At 39.3% G+C, this 13,180-nt stretch overlaps 1 protein-coding gene across 1 annotated transcript in view; it reads right to left on the bottom strand.

Annotated features, from left to right (window-relative positions):
• LOC103915460 (matrix metalloproteinase-20-like) overlaps window positions 1-11,638 on the bottom strand; it is a 15,064-nt gene extending 3,426 nt beyond the window's left edge. Inside the window, 5 exon segments of the mRNA XM_009322283.1 lie at window positions 1,279-1,384; window positions 3,483-3,637; window positions 4,280-4,450; window positions 11,480-11,530; window positions 11,533-11,638. Coding sequence (XP_009320558.1) covers window positions 1,279-1,384; window positions 3,483-3,637; window positions 4,280-4,450; window positions 11,480-11,530; window positions 11,533-11,638 — 589 coding nt within the window.
• Between the last annotated feature and the right edge of the window lie 1,542 nt (window positions 11,639-13,180).

Genomic DNA, 13,180 nt, shown 5'->3' with positions numbered 1-13,180 from the left:
CCAGGGAGAAGAGATCAGCACCTCCCTCTCCACTTCCCCTCCTCAGGAAGCTGTAGAGAGCCATGAGGTCACCCCTCAGCCTCCTTTTCTCCAAACTAGACAAGCTGAGTGTCCTTAGCCATGCCTCACAGAACATACCTTCCAGCCCTTTCACCAGCTTTGTTGTTTTCCTTGGACCTCCTCTTGCTATTGACATACTTTAAAAAGCCTTTCTTGTTACCTGGCACAACACTACCCAGTTTCAACTTTAGTTGAGCTTTGGCTTTTCATGTCTTCCCCCTGCATATGCGAACCACAGCTCTGTAATCTTCCTGTGAAGCCTGACTTTGCTTCCAGAGATCATACAATTTCTTCTTCCTCTTGAGCTCCATGAGGAGATCCCTGTTCAGCCAAGCTGGTCTGCTGCCCTGCTTACTTGACTTACGACACAATGGAATTGCCTGTTCCTGTGCTTTTAACAGGTTGTTCTTAAAAACTGACCAGCACTTGTGGACTCCTAAGCCCTCCAAAGCAGATTCCCGGGGACACTGCTAAGTAGCTCCCTAAGCAGCCTAAAGTTTGTTCTCTTGAAAGTCAAGATAGCAACACTGCTGACCTTTTTTCTCATTACACCAAAAATTTTAAACACAATCATTTTGTGATCACTATGGCGAGAGAGCCACCTACCATTACATCTCCCATGAGTCTTTCTCTATTCACAAATAACAAGTCTAGGATGGCATCTTTCCAAGTTGGCTCATTGAGTACTTGTGACAAGAAATTATCTTCAACAAACTTCAGGAATTTCCCAGTCTTGCTTGTCACAGCAGTATGGTATTCCTATAAAGTCTAGTATTCGGGAAACTGTTGGAGTTATGATTGTATGAGATTTTCAAGTCATTTTTCAAGACTCAAAAAGGTAATTTTTTACTTGTGCAATAAATATGTAGACAACTTTTTCCTAATGGAAATCTCATAGGTTTTGTGTGCTGTGGTTTTGTCAGCAAAAAACTGGAGAGAATTTAAAACTAACATGGAGAAAAAAGCTAAACTAAATGCAGAATTGTATCTTGGGATTTGAAATCATGTGATAATTTCATGGCTTGGGTGTGGAGCTGATACATTCCAAAGTCTTTGTTAAAGCAGCTGGACAGGAAATCTCATTCAGTTTGATCACAGAAAGAAATCAATAAAAATGTTATTTTTGGAAACAGACATTGTGCTTATATTAACTTCCTTACTTCCACAGAGGATAGACTGGCAGGATCAGGCCTGTTCGCTGTGTAGTTAAATACGCACCATTCACTTCCAGTGCTGCATCTACTTTGCTACTGATTCCTCTGAAATCTTTATGAATACTTTTTGAATAGTCTTTTCCCATCTTTCTTTTCTTTTCATCCTAGCTTTGGAATAAGACACAAATATTATAAATGGACCAGCGTTAATGCTGTTTTTTTCATACTTTTGAAAATGTACTTGGAATGGCAAGACTTCTTCACTGCAATCAATAAATGAGATCTAAATAGTGCCTTTGATAGAGGACTTTGAATATGCGATATCGGAAAGTGGGCAGAGGCAGCTCTTTTCAGCTTATCGGTGGTGTATGAGGAGCAATAAGATAATAAACAACTCCTTCCTGCCTCTTTCTGCTGTCTCTCCCTCAGGAAAGCATGCAACCTTTACACTTGCTCACTCCCAGTAGCCCTGCTATGGCTAACTAACCTTTACTCCTCACCTATGCAATTGGTTTCAGGCAATTTCACTTGGATTGTGCAGTTTACATAATACAGTCTGCATGGATGCAGTTAGACATTCTCATACCTTAAAAAGTATGGACTACGTAGGCCAGAAAAAGAAATGTCTGAAGATTTTGGTTAAATGTGATAAGTAGAAAATCTATAGGGAGCCATAGGAAACTGCTTGATCTGAAAAGAAAGCTATAGAAACTCAAGAAACATCATTAGGTTTAGGATAATGTAAATTTTCTAGGACTGGTAGAAAAGGCTCATGAAAACCAACTCATGGTTGGTTTTCTCTGAGATTAGTATCCCACTGTTAAGTCAATAAAATGGAAAATCACATTAAAAGCTTTGATGCTACTTTTAATGTTAATCTTCAAGGAAAGTTGGATGCTCTCCATAGCAACTATGCAATGTACTGACTACAGTAGTGGTTTAGTTCATCCGTATTTATTTTATTACCCATGCCTATGCCAGAAAATACACATGCTCTGTATTCATCAAGTCAAATGAATTTAATACCTCCTATGAAGATTTTATAGCTTTTCTGAATACGGTTTCTTCAGAATGAATCAATGTGTTTGCTCAGTGGTTTGAACAGCTGTAATAATATTGCTTTCACTCTGCATCCTTATTTCATTTGCTTAGAAAGTGTGAGCTGATTTTAAGATAGGTGGGTCACAATTTTCCAGAAAATTTTTCTTGGAAAAGCCATGGATTTATATTTTTTTTTTAGTAACTGCCTCTTTTTTCAATTTTCAGTTACCATTTGTTTTTCCCATTTCATTAGTAAAAGCAAAGAAAGCAAATTAAAATTATTCAGACAGGTCAGAAAAAAAACAATATGTTAGATAAAAGAGATAAAAAAATTGAAATTGTTTAGGAAGGTAAAGATGTGAAAATATGTAGTTGTTTTTTCACTGATTGTCTTATCATTTTACCAATTTTAAGATATTTTTATTCTTTATTTCCTTAACTATTGCAAGTATTTCAAATTGCACTTCTACTTAGATGGAGCTAGAAAATTTGAAGGATGATTAATTCTATTTTAAATGCAGGTTTGATTATACTGGCTTCTGGGCTCTGCCTATTTCTCCCCAGCACCTTCCTGGAGAGAGAAAGAGCAGTAGTGAGGGTGGAAAAGGTGCTCGTGGTAAGAAGGGGTCTACTACATGTATCTAACACATTCTCTGCTGATTAAGGGCCTAAGACAGGCTATCTCTGTGACCTCTCTTGCTCTCTTCTTCTGGTGTGGCTTGGTATTTACAGAAGATCTTTAGCTGAACAGTTTATTTCAGGACTATTTTGTGCCTTGTACTATTTGGAAGAATATGGGATAAGTATTTTGTGGATCTTCTAAACATTGATACCTCTGAAACTGCAGGAGCCAAGATTTGATGAACCATGCCTGTGCTTTGTGTTTAACCATGGCATGAGAGTGTATCTCACTCCACATATGAAATTGTCAGCCTTGGGGAGGCTGGAGAGGTGGCAGAGCAATCTCTGGCTTTAGCTCTGTTCAGTGGAGGCACCCTCTAAATTACAATTCAGAGATTGGAGTAAATCACGGGTCCAGACTGAGTTTAATGGGAGTCTTGCTTGAAATACTCAAATGCAGACATATACATTGTAGATGTCTACATTTTGTCAGACGTATCCCACCCTTCCAACGCTTTTAGTTTGTCTGCATTTCCTTAGTGAAAAATAAAATCTTTGTTTTCCAGAAGTACAGTCCAAAAGAATCAGACAGTAATGACTGCGTGTGTAATATTCATCTCCCACAAAGAAGAGCATCTCCTTGTCAGCCTTTAGGTAGTCCACTGCAACAGTGTGCTGCACTTTTTTGGAAAACCCTAAGTCAGAGATGGTGCAAGGGGGGCTCTGCATCTGAAATCCTTGAGTTACCCAGTAATGAGGGCCTGGAAAAGGAAAGGTGATATACAAAAATTGTTGGTTTCCTAGCAGTGCAGTTGCAGATACGGTTCTTAAATCTGAATTTGAAGGAAAAAGATGCCACTGCTACGATGCATAAAAGAAAATAAAACTACTACATGATGCAACTGGTGATGTATTTCCATGGGATTTTGTGCCACCAGTGCAGACCAGGTTGAACACTGGCTTTCCTATTATAGCTTTAGGGTCTGACTGATGCTATCTAAAGCCCTAAAAGGCCTCGGATTTGATTAAAAATGTTTCACTTTTCCATGGAAATTAATAGAAAATAGTTCAAATGCTAAAACACCTCATTTAATGAATTGGGAAATTCTTGAATTTGGTTTCTTTCCCTGTTGTGATTGCTAAAAATAACCTTAACCGTTGCATCTTTCTCCAGCAGACTGATCCACACAAAAAGACATTGAATCGACTGTTAGCTTTAGAGATTCTCACTCTCAGTGTTGTATCTGTACTCTAGTCAGCCAAACTAATGATCTAAGTTATGGACAGTTGTGTTCATCTTCCAAGAGACCAGTAGGCTTGAGAGCTTTTTCTTTGCTAAACAAATTTACTCTTTTTTTTTTTCCTTTTTCTTTTTTCCTTCTCCTTCCCCCGAAATAATTGACCTTTGAAAAAATAAACCAAACCCCTCTCAGGAACTTCATAAGCAGCAACAACATTTAACATGAGCTGAGGAAAGGAAGGAATGGTCAGTGAACCTTGCAGTATTGTAGATGGCTGTGCTTTGATGAATGGCACATGCAGTGACTTCCTTGCCAGCTTCAACTTTGTGTTCCCTTCAAATGAAGAGATTAAAAAAGTTGTACTTAGCAACAAGGAGAACACTAATGTAGATCACGCATGAGTCTTTGTCATACTGTCAGAAGTAGGTTTTGATGTCAAGTATGGATTAATGTCTCCTGAGTTTAGCTGTCTGTTTTAGAATGAAACAGCTCACCCCCCAAAAGTGCTTGTTTCTCTGCACTGACACTAAGGATTAACTTTCATGTCATCACCTGTATAATAGATATCTATGGTTACGTGAAAGGGATGTCACCCACTGATGTCCTGCCTATTCTTCACCATCTGCTGCTAGGATGGTCTAGCCCAAGACTCTTCATGATAGATAGCCTGGGGCAGCACAAAGTTCTGGTCAAGAAAGCATCCTCCTCCATGCTTGCATCTGAACACATGATGCAAGTGGAACATACGTAAAAGATTGATTTTGCATGACTTTCATCTGGCAGGCAGAAAACAGATTTACTCTATAGAGAATCTATCAAGAAGAGGCCATAGAAAATCTGCACTGAATTTACTGCAACAAGGACTGCTGCCTTGGTCATAGTAAACCCATAGCTACCTTGATGAAAGCTGTGTGGGGTGGGAAGAGGAACAGAAGAGAGTCAAAGGGCTACAGATGTGCTGAGCGCAGCTTGCCCATGTGCAACTACCACACACACAGAGCACCTCTGCAGTATGTTGGCTGGATCCTTCTCAAAGTTACATAAATATACACATACATATATATATATATGCATGTGCTTTTTTGTGGGTCTGTCTAAAAAGATTCTGTGCAATTTTACTGGGACAGCTCTCCAAGGTAATCTTGTGTCTGTTCATCCTACCACTAGACCAATGTTTCACATCTGTTTTGAATGAGCAGTAACAGTGTCCAAAGGATATCCTGTTTTATAACTTCTTCCCTTTTTTATTGTGCTGTTGTGGCTGCCTGTAAGCCACCGTTATGTTGCCTCTTGTGAAATGGTTGCAGAAGCTGCAACTCTAATTCAAATTCTTGTCAAAGTAATCTAAATTCTCTTGTCAGACTGCCAGGCATAAAATTAAATGGGAACTATCTAAATGGGCATAAAATTAAAAGGAAGGAGACTAGGTGAGAAGAGCAGAAAGCATTTTGCCTTGTGGGCCTCACTGGAAGCTGCTGCACTGGCATCTGTGAGCCTGGTGTTCCATGGAGTTTAAGAGCGACGGATGGATGCTCAGGCTATGGTTGGTATTAGTAAATTTTGTGGTACCGAAAAACATTCCCAAGCGCTAGATCTCAATCCTCTGTACTGCTAAATTGCTGGAGTGGCTCTTGGGTGGTTTCATTTTGGACCAACCCACTGAATGGTTCCCAGGCACTATTCAGGATATATCATGGGTCAGGGACGATTCCAAATAACCAGTTTGGATGTATCCAACCTATCTCAGAGATTAAGAGAGTTAAATAGCATGGCCATGAGCTGTTTCATGCCTGTTGGCCTCCATGTCAGAGAATGGTACCAATTGTATTTTATTTCCTGCTACAGATGTAGCCTTAGGCTTTAGGCTCCATCTGAAATGCCATCTTATACACTTCAGTCTAGTAGCCTCATCATATCAGTCTTATGATTTCTCTCTGATCTGGTCATACTGGTTAGATCTACAGCTGGAGATCAGTCCCCAGCACTGATTAATGCATTAGTCCAGCTGCAATCATGTTACCTCTGGTCTGCCAGGCGTTTTTGCAGGCAGTATCTTCTCTATGAGCCTCAGAATGAAAGACTGAGTGGTAATAAAAAACTTTTTAAAAATAAATTCTTCCTGCCACAGATCTAGGAGATGACTCACAGGCCACAAAGGATATGGCAACCAATTTATGAAATCTGGGGCATTTTTCACTTCCTGATGAAAAATGAAAATCACATAAATTACATTTTATTTTAGGAAGTTTTCTTTGTTTTCCAAAGTATTTTGCTGACAATCATTATTTTTGGCAAAGCGCTATTAAGGCACAAGTCCAGTGAAATCCTGCATGACTCCCTACCTACATGCCTACTCCTGTATGGCATGGTAGGCTGTGGTGAAGTGTGGCTGCAGTACATGGGATTTCAACGGACTGTTGCTCCAAAATGGTACAAACATGCTGACTGTTTTAAGACTGGAAAGCCGAAGGGAAACAGTGATTGCCACAGCTTTAAGCAGAATGCTGACTGATTGTTATCTGAAAGAACTTTAAATTTTTTTGCAGAAGAGGTTCTCTGTCCCTTTGGTCCCTGATTTTGCAGTAGTTGAAGTGGCAGGCCAGCAAAGAGGGACAAGTTGTCCCAGCTCAGCAGAAGAATTAGGGTTTGGGATTTCTGCTGTAAACTTGAGCTGAAATGGATCCAAGAAATCATTTGCTGCCCTCTTCTAAGTGATAATTTGATTGATGCTCTCACAGAAGAGTCGTGCATCCATCTTCACCCTCCCCAGCCACTGAAGTGTCTGCTCAGGAGGTAACAAGTCTGAGTCAAACTGTGTCCTTGCTTTCAAAGGACTCTTTTTAGCAGGGAATGATCACCTGTCCCACAGACCAGATACAACTCTCAGAGTGTTTTTTTAGTCAAGATATTGTAATCCTTTGAAGGCAGAGTTTTCTCCCAGATATAAAGGAATTTATGACTGACTTCAGTGCAGACATGATTTAACCTCTTTGGAGGAAAAAAAGTGTTCATCCTCTTTATCACAGCTGGACAAGAAAGAAGAAAATATATAGTTTTGGTTTCTTCCAAAAGCTTATTGCCAACAAAGAAACTCAGATTTCAGCTATTCCAAAATGAAACTATACAAAACATTGAGAAACTGTACAAAACAAAGAAACCATGCAAAACATCTCGAAACATTTCTTTAGTTGGGACTAGCATATTGGATGACAGAGGGAGTGTAAACCTTACTCATCTCTGAAGAAAAGTATTACTTTTCCCAGCACTGTAACAGCATCAAAAGAGGAAGAAACTGCCTGCAATTCTTTTCATTTCATGTTAAGTAGATCGTTCTTTAAGAGGTATACAGAATGTACCATACAATGCTTGAATCCCTTTCACGTCTTCCTTTGGCAAACAAAATCCAAATGGAGACTAGTATTTGTAAGTAGGATACATCAAAGCAGATGGAACAGTGGGATGGCTGAGGCCCAGAGCATGTCCAAATTCATGGGCAGCAACAGTGAATAAATTAACTCCTAAATAATAAAAAAAACCACCACAGGTATTTCCATCATGGGCAGATGATTGTATTTCTTACCACCTGAGGGTTAGGGGTCAGGATTCTGAGTTTACACTGATTTTTGGAAAAAGTAAATTTTTCCCATATCTCAGAAGACCAAATTTGGTGAACATTCACAGAAACTCGGAGGAGATAGTAGCAATCCGTGCAAGTGGTGATGTTTGTGTCTTTGGGAATGCATTCAATTGGGTCAGTGATCTATGGCTGGAGTTGGACCTATCTGGTAAACTGAAGGAGTGGAGAAATAATGTGGGATTGGGCTCCTATAGATCAGGCAATCTATACTGATGCTGAAATTAGGCAGATGAATGCTGAGCTCTGGGGCAGATTAGAAAAAAGATAGTCCAGAGCTTTGAAGAGCGTGAGGCTTGGCAGAGAGGTCTGCAGACAGTGGCTTGCCAGATGCCTTGAACATGTTTAAAGTTAGTTGTTATTTTGACTAGAGACCAGGTGACACAGTAATAGAAGACATTAGCCTTAAGTTTGCTTTGTAAAGAAGGATTTTATAGAGCGTGGTTGGACAAACAGCAGGCATTGAACAGGACCTCCCATGGCAGTAGATGTCAGTGGCACTATCGAGCAAACCCATCCAAACAGGACTGAGATGATTGAGAATATGTGCTCTCAAAAAGTCTATTAAGAAGTAGTGGAATATCCAGAAAAAAAGGCTTTTGCAATTTTTTACAGGGTTTTAAGGTTGGATCTCTGACTTCTAACTAAAAGTCAGGTTTATTTTCCTTATCAGCTCCCAAAAGAAAGGTTACTAAACCTAGATGTGCTATCAGAGCACCCTGAAGGGGAAAGGATTGGGTAAGACCCAGGTGGATGACAGACAACCTATCAGATGGGAACAAAACCTGATGATATAAACAAGAAAGCAGGGTCAGGCATGTCATGCTTATCCACATGAATGTGGCAAGCCATCAAGGTGCAAAGAGCAAATACTGACTATCACTGTACTAATAAAATAAATAGGCCTGGAACCACTCTCCTTTTATCTAAAATTATCTTTCAAAACAGGGCAGGTACATGCAGGTTGCTTCTTCAGCAATTTAACAGTATAGATTATTACTTCTCTGATGCTGCTTAATTTACTCTACTGAAGACAAGGATCCAGCATGTCCCACAGACATTTCAGGATTTTTCTCCTCCACAGTGCAAGCTGATAAATGTTCCAGTGCTGATCTTGCAAAACTTTTCAGGATGAGCTTGGCATTAAACCGACAATCACTTATATTAGGGTCATACAGCCTTCTGTCACACAACAGGGAAACTGTTATCCAATGGCTCCTTAGCAAAGCACAACAATAAACAACATAATGAGTTTATATATATATATGTTGATCCTCAGTGGCCAGCAGTAGAAACTGTGGATTGTGCTATTTTATTAAATTATTGTCACAGATAATGGTGGATCAAATTTTGTTCTCCCATCTCCTACTACACAATGATAGGTCAGAAATAACTCCTTCAGGATTTATTGAGTTAGTCCAGTTTTGAAAGATTAAGATTAGATCCTTTTCTTTATACTTGTTTCAATGAGTTTGCTTGGGATTAAGGTTTATCAGTCTGTTCACGTAGTATTCACTTTCTAAACTGAACCCAAATTTATCCCCTAATGTAGGATTTCTGATATCCCACATCCTTATGTTGTTTCTCCCCAGGTAGCTCAGGAATAGACTGATTTCTGGATGTAAATTTCAAGGATTGTTTCATAGGAAGTCCCTGAATCTGCAAAATTTGTAAGGTATTTCCATGTACCATTTGTTCCCATGGTCCACTTCTCTGCGTTGTCAAAATGATTGTCCCTTCCCAATCCTTCCCTGGGGCAAAAGCATGTGCCAGGGTCCCATGTGGGCCATCAAAGGGATAAGAGTCATGATGATGTAGCAAATAATAGCAGAAGAAAGAGAAAGAAACCCCCACCACATAGGGTTTCAGAAACTCTATCCTTAATGAATACTGAGGCACCTCTTTTTGGAAGGAAAAATAACCTAGCATCAACCTAGGAAGCAGATAATGAGAGAAGGTATCTTTTTACAGCTGTGACCATGAACAGCTACTGAAAGACTCAGGTGAAAAGGAATCATTTGGCCACTTTTGGGAAGGAAATTTAGGATCAGATTTGGAAAATCCAGTAGTGCAAACGCAATGATTCATGCCCACTTAGAGCATTCAGCTGAAGGGATAAGGCTGTGCAGTGCCATGAAATAGTGTTACAGCATGGTTCTGATGCAATTTAAAGTCCCTTTCTCACCCCAAGTAATTAACTCATGATTTCAATGTTTTGTGCATTCTGTCCCATGGCTTTCCCTCTATAGTTAGGAAGGGATAAGTCTGACATCATCTTTGGTTTTAGTATCATTCACTGTGACCAAAATTCATTTGCATTATTCCACTTTACACAAGGTATATAAGAGAATGAAGTTCTCTGAAGCACTTTTTTTTTTCCCTATAAACATGGATAGAGCAACCAGATTAAACTGGTGTAATCACAGAATACAGAACTTGTCCTGTATGCTGATGAAAGTGGGAAGCTTTTTTGTCCTGTACTTCTACACAGAACATTGCCTTTTCCCCATCCCTCCCTTTTCTAGCTCTTGTCCTGGGAGGTTGTGACCATGATGACAGAGGAGCAGGATTGACGGTCCAAGGCTGGTCCTTCTGTTGGGTACCAGGATGTGGTCCAGGGCTGTCTTCCTAGCTCTGATCTTTGCAAAAAGTCCCTTAACCTGCTATGGAGAGTATTCATCAACTCCATGACATGACATAGAGGATGTACCAAGTGTCCTTTTCTTTACAGTGTCCAGTTTGCCAACTTCGTTGGATATAAACATAGCATGACGTTTCATCACCAAGCCCCATAGTTAGTGTAATCTAGCTGTAAGCATGGGGTTGAAGGGCAAGGCCATTGAGCCAGCTGAATTGTAAATATAGGTAAGTCTATACTGACTGAAGGAATTAGACCTGATAACTTATTTTTTCTTTGTATGATTTTAATTTGCATTGGGTAAGCTCTGTGTCTTAATTTTCTATTATTATTTAGTGTTAGCATTGTGGTAATGCTGAAGAGTTCCTGTAATGAATCAGGGTCCGTTTTGAAAGGTGCTTTAAAAACAGTGTAAAAGCCCAGAGGAAGAAGGTGGCATCAGGACATTTCCTGTATTCTTGTGTGTCACAACAGTGTGATTCTTCCCAGAAGACCAGTAATTTAATACTGCCAAAAACTAAAGATCAATAAAGTTACCTTTTATTCCAGCCATTCCTCTTACCCTGTGCAATGCTTTCTTCTAATTCATCTGTTAACCAGTGGGGACTAGTGGAGTCCTTTAATAATCTGACATCTAGCGGCAATGTTGTGTATAGTAACGAGATAAATAAAGCCAGAGAAGACTGGAAAAATTTTAGCCATTAACATATCATGAGATCATTTGATTTTGTGATAGCAAACCTATGTTTTTAACTTTGTAGTCTTCTCAATGTAATGCAATGCACTTAGTGGGGCAGTAACAAATGTGTGCTTCTCACTAAAAAAGATGAAGAATTGTGCATTTGAACTTGCATTGTGCCCTTTTATAATACAGTCTTCCCTTAATTCTAAATACTAGTAATTTCTGGCAAAATCATAGAGACTCATTACAAAGTCCTCGCTGAATTTATAATGGAGATTTGAATCACAAATAGGAGACAACACTGATAAAAACTAAAAAAAAAAATTAATGGTCCTTTTAATTCACCCAAGTGATGCCTATTCATTTCCAAAGCCAGAAAACCCACAACTCATCACCTGTACTTTCATGTATTCTTTTCCCAGTTGGGCTCTCCTGGAAAGAGCTGGTAGTTTGCTATTCAGGAACACCACACCATGGTCTCTGAGTCATGCCCATAGTGCTATAGTCCACATTCCTGGTCACCTGAACACCTAGGAATGCCTGCATGTCTCTAAGATTCCTTGTCATGCAGCTGCTGCCATTTCCACAGCCTGATATGTATAATACTTGTCAAGGTACTCCAAAAAATCCAGAAAAATCCAAGCAAATATTGCTCATTGACATGTCAATATTCTGATTGATGTAAACGGAGTATTTTCCACAATTTGTATTGTATGAAATGCTGATTAAAAAAAATAAAGTAGCTGAACATATGGTTAGTAGAAAAGTCTGGCAATGAAAACTGGGCAGTTATTAGCATAAAGAGAGTATAATTTATTTATACTGAAATTAGGTCTTATGCTGAATTGAGGTTCAATTCAGAATGAAAGGAAATTGCAATTTTGGAGTTTTCTATGATATCAAACATTCAGGTATTGACAAGCTTAGTTTATTTGCATGAGCTTTCTCTAAGGCAAATAGAAATTTGGCAAAGAAGTCTAAACAATAACTTTATTCTAATCTGTAGAGTGATTACTATTTTGTAGATGATTACTGCTCAGCTTTTCTATTTCAAATACACAGATTTGCAGAGATAGAAAGGAATTGATGTGTATCTGTAGAATTGTTTAAGAAAAAGGCAAGGAGATAGCAAAGAGGTTACATGGAAAAAGCATGTGACATATTTGAGAATAGCTGGACCACAACACTAGCACATCCTTGACGATGAATAGTCCTGTAGATGTCTGTCTTTAGATGTCTAAGTCTGATCTAAAGGCTGAGGCAAGGTACCCCCAAGAATGATTCTTCTTATCCTAAGACAGGCATCCTGTGAAAAGCGTCTTCATCTAGGATGATCAGATTAATTGTGATCTGGAAGAACCTGTCTCTTTCAATCATCTGCAAAGGAAGCCTATGCTTGCATAATCCCAGAAGTTTTTTTTTTTTGTTTGTTTGGTTTTTTTAGTTATTACCCATTAATTTGCCCACATATAGGCATCTAGTGCTATTTGAAGTTTCTTAGGGTATCCTGCTTGGCTGCCAGCTGCAGTTCTGGAAAGTTGTGGGTCTTCTTGAGACTTTAGGCCCTACATCATGTCTGTCAGGTATGTGCAGAAATCTTGGATACCCTGTAATCAGTGGCACTAAATGCTTGCACTTAGGCAATTGTATTAGTTGACCCAGATTTAAGTTAGATGAATCTGCTGTGCATCTCTCTGTAGCTGAGGCTTCTTCTACTCAGAGAACTTGTGCATTTATGATCTTTGAAAAGGAGGTTGGTGGCATGAGGCTCTTTGCACTGAAGGGCTCTTCTCCTCGCATTTTACTGAAGTAGCTTCAAAGCATGACAGGTTACAAACCTCATCTCTCCTTCCAGGTTTGTAGTGGAAAGACTGAAAACAGCACAAGCATGTGGGATCTCGTTGCTCAGTGAGGAGTGGGACTGAGCTGGTATTTGTCATCTTAATGAAGTAGAGGTGTGCTGAGAGTGAAAGGATATTCTGAACATCGCTAATGGCTAAGAAAGACAACTGTTGCTTGTGTGTACAGATCTAAATCAGAAAATGCACAGCTGAATACAAACATGACATGAAATCCAGTGAAATCGCTTGGAGCTTGGCCAGCCATAGT

This window comes from Pygoscelis adeliae, unplaced genomic scaffold, assembly GCF_000699105.1.
Source record: "Pygoscelis adeliae isolate BGI_AS28 unplaced genomic scaffold, ASM69910v1 Scaffold383, whole genome shotgun sequence".
In the NCBI taxonomy this organism is placed as follows: domain Eukaryota; kingdom Metazoa; phylum Chordata; class Aves; order Sphenisciformes; family Spheniscidae; genus Pygoscelis; species Pygoscelis adeliae.
Note: the sequence above shows the minus strand (reverse complement) of the source record. Positions and strands in the feature narration are given on the sequence as shown.